This window comes from Nicotiana sylvestris, chromosome 5 (genome assembly GCF_000393655.2).
Source record: "Nicotiana sylvestris chromosome 5, ASM39365v2, whole genome shotgun sequence".
Taxonomy (NCBI): domain Eukaryota; kingdom Viridiplantae; phylum Streptophyta; class Magnoliopsida; order Solanales; family Solanaceae; genus Nicotiana; species Nicotiana sylvestris.
In genome coordinates, this window is record NC_091061.1 from 156,462,927 (window position 1) to 156,465,504 (window position 2,578).

Consider the following 2,578-nt stretch of genomic DNA (forward strand, 5'->3'; position numbering starts at 1 on the left):
ATGCAATTGAAGACAAAATGCAGTAACAAGAGGCTTGACGCTTTTCTCAATCATTCATCTTGCAAGAGTTAGCAAAACTCTTTTCGTTCAATTGTTTCAGAAATGCGTCTTCCAAAAACATGTCATAATATAATTATATCCTTCCGAAACGGATCAGTTTTCCAATGATGATCCTTAACATATAATAGCATGCTTAGCAATATGCTATCCAACTCGGGAACATGATGCCCTACCATTTGACTTCCATCTCTATCATCCTCAGACACCTTGATAATAAAATCAAATACGATGTCTCTTGTTCTCTTTTTTATTTGTAAATGTTTTGCAATTTCTGTCATTAGTTTGAAGAAAGTTGTCCCTAAAAATATTCGTTCTCTCCCCAGCTAATATACCCCCAATTCATTAAGAGTCACATATAATTTCTTCGCGATCAAGAGGAATGTCTCTAATATGATAGGAGTCATAGAAGCCAAAAGGATAGAAGAGCTTCCATAATTACAATAAAGTAGTAATCTTATAGATGCCCGTGCTACAAACATTTCACACCGACGATCATACCCTGGGTACTGCATGGTTTCGTCGTGTGCCGGCATAGACATCAACCCTGGAATGAAGTTTATTCAAAAGCAAAGGGATTAATTCGTTTAACATGACTACTGCGCCCAATCTACTGGACAATGATGAATATTCATCCGGATTCATATCTCTACCTAAGTCCATTTAGGAATTAAACCAAAGGGGTTGCCATCCAAACCCTTTCACTTCCTGCACGTTCGAAACAAATATATCTAATGTTATGAAGTGATTTACACAAACAGTAGAATACTTTAATAAACTAGAGATATATGAAATATTAGTATTTATTAATATGGAATAGTTCATGATAATTTATGCGTTTTTTGTTTTGATGATTTAACAAACTTAATGAGAGAACCAGATAAGGAACCTGATGCAATTAGTTCCCTTGCGTTCAGAGTAACTAGTCAGATGTCTGGTTCAATTGTCAATGTAATCAGATAAGGGAACAACAGAAGGAACAGATAGGGATCAGTTCCTCTGGTCATTGTGCAGTCAACTCTACAGTTGTAAAAGCTATTGTATTGTACCATCTGGCAGCAGTACAATAGCATAACCTCACACATATATTATCAACATGATGCAAGAGGTTTCACTTAACACTTGCAAATCCAAAAAATCATATTCTCTCAAGTGCTAGCCACCACCTCTTTCAAGCACAAAGCTGCTACAACCTCAAAGACCAGATCCATAGATTGAAGATATCTTAAGTCCTTAGGTTTGTTGAGACTTTATTATTTTGTTCTTCATTTGTAATCCTATACTACTTTCAAGAAATGTCTTTGTAGGACAAATTTCAATTGGTTTGGTTTCTTGATTAGAGTTAGTCAAGGTTTGTTACTTTGTAATAAAGTTATTGCAAAGAGATTATAATAGAGTTATTGTAAGATGTGAGGAATTAAGAGGTTAATTCCTAGATTATAATAGGTTGTAATCTGAAGTTTGCTCAGTTTAGTGGAGTAAAAGTCCTACTAGGATAGGTCGTGGTTTTAATCCCTTGAGCAAGGAGTTTTCCATGTAAATATCGCGTGTTCTTTATTTACTACATATTTACTGTGGGAATAGATAGAGCACATGTTCCCTATGCTGTTTGATTTTACTGTCTGGTTCTTTATAGTGTTTGGTGGACTCCTAGTTTCTATCAATTGGTATCAGAGCAGGTTATTTCTAAAAGATTAACACCTAGAAGTATCTTTATCATGACTGCTCCACCAAACTTCGAATAAGGACAATCAACTTATAGACCATCAAGATTCAATAGCAAATACTATGGTCGGTAGAAAATAAGAATGCATGACTTCATTATGGCTGAAGACTCAGAGCTTTGGGACGTGATTTGTGATGGTCCCTTTGTCCCTATAAAGGTTGGGGACAAGGACTGTTCCAAAGACAAGAAAAGAATACAATGATGCTGACCGAAAAGTTGTTGAGAAGAACTTTAAGGCAAAGAAGATTATTGTGTGTAGTATTGGACCAGACAAGTGTAATCATATCTCGGCATGTGAGCCTGCCAAAAAAATCTGGGAAGCTCTTCAAATGGATCACGAGGGAACTAATCAAGTAAAGCAGTCCAAAATAGATATGCTTACAATTGAGTATGAACTCTTTAAAATGAAAGAGGATAAGCACATTCAAGAGATGCATACCCGTTTCACCTCCATAATCAATTAGATTCATTCATTTGGTAAAATCATTCCAACCAACAAGCTGGTCCGGAAGATACCCAGTGTTCTACCAGGTTCCTGGAAGAGCAAGGTTAATGTTATCACTGAAGCCAAAGACCTATAGAAGATGACTATTGACGAGCTTATTGTAAATCTCAAAACATATGAGATAAAGAGAAAGAAGGATCTTGAAAGAAGAGAGCCCAAGAAGGAGAAGATCCTGGTTCTCAAAGTTGCCCATAGCGACTCAAGTAGTGATGAATCTGAGATGACGTATCTCATTCGAAGATTTCAAAAGATGGTTCGTAAAAATGGTGGGATCCCAAAGAAAGGAAGTT

At 36.3% G+C, this 2,578-nt stretch overlaps 1 protein-coding gene across 1 annotated transcript; it reads left to right on the forward strand.

Annotated features, from left to right (window-relative positions):
* Positions 1–924: 924 nt before the first annotated feature.
* On the forward strand, positions 925–2,247 carry LOC138869532 (uncharacterized). The gene is made up of 3 exons (XM_070147156.1): positions 925–1,008; positions 1,642–1,736; positions 1,941–2,247. Exons 1-3 carry the CDS (start codon positions 925–927, stop codon positions 2,245–2,247), a joined length of 486 nt encoding a protein of 161 aa, XP_070003257.1.
* Positions 2,248–2,578: the final 331 nt, after the last annotated feature.

Coding starts and splice junctions, on each gene's coding strand:
- LOC138869532 (XM_070147156.1), top strand. CDS start 925: ATGAGAGAACCAGATAAGGAACCTGATGCAATTAGTTCCCTTGCGTTC. Junction 1,009..1,641: donor TGTCTGGTTCAATTGTCAAT/GTAATCAGATAA, acceptor CTGTGGGAATAG/ATAGAGCACATGTTCCCTAT. Junction 1,737..1,940: donor ATCAATTGGTATCAGAGCAG/GTTATTTCTAAA, acceptor GTCCCTATAAAG/GTTGGGGACAAGGACTGTTC.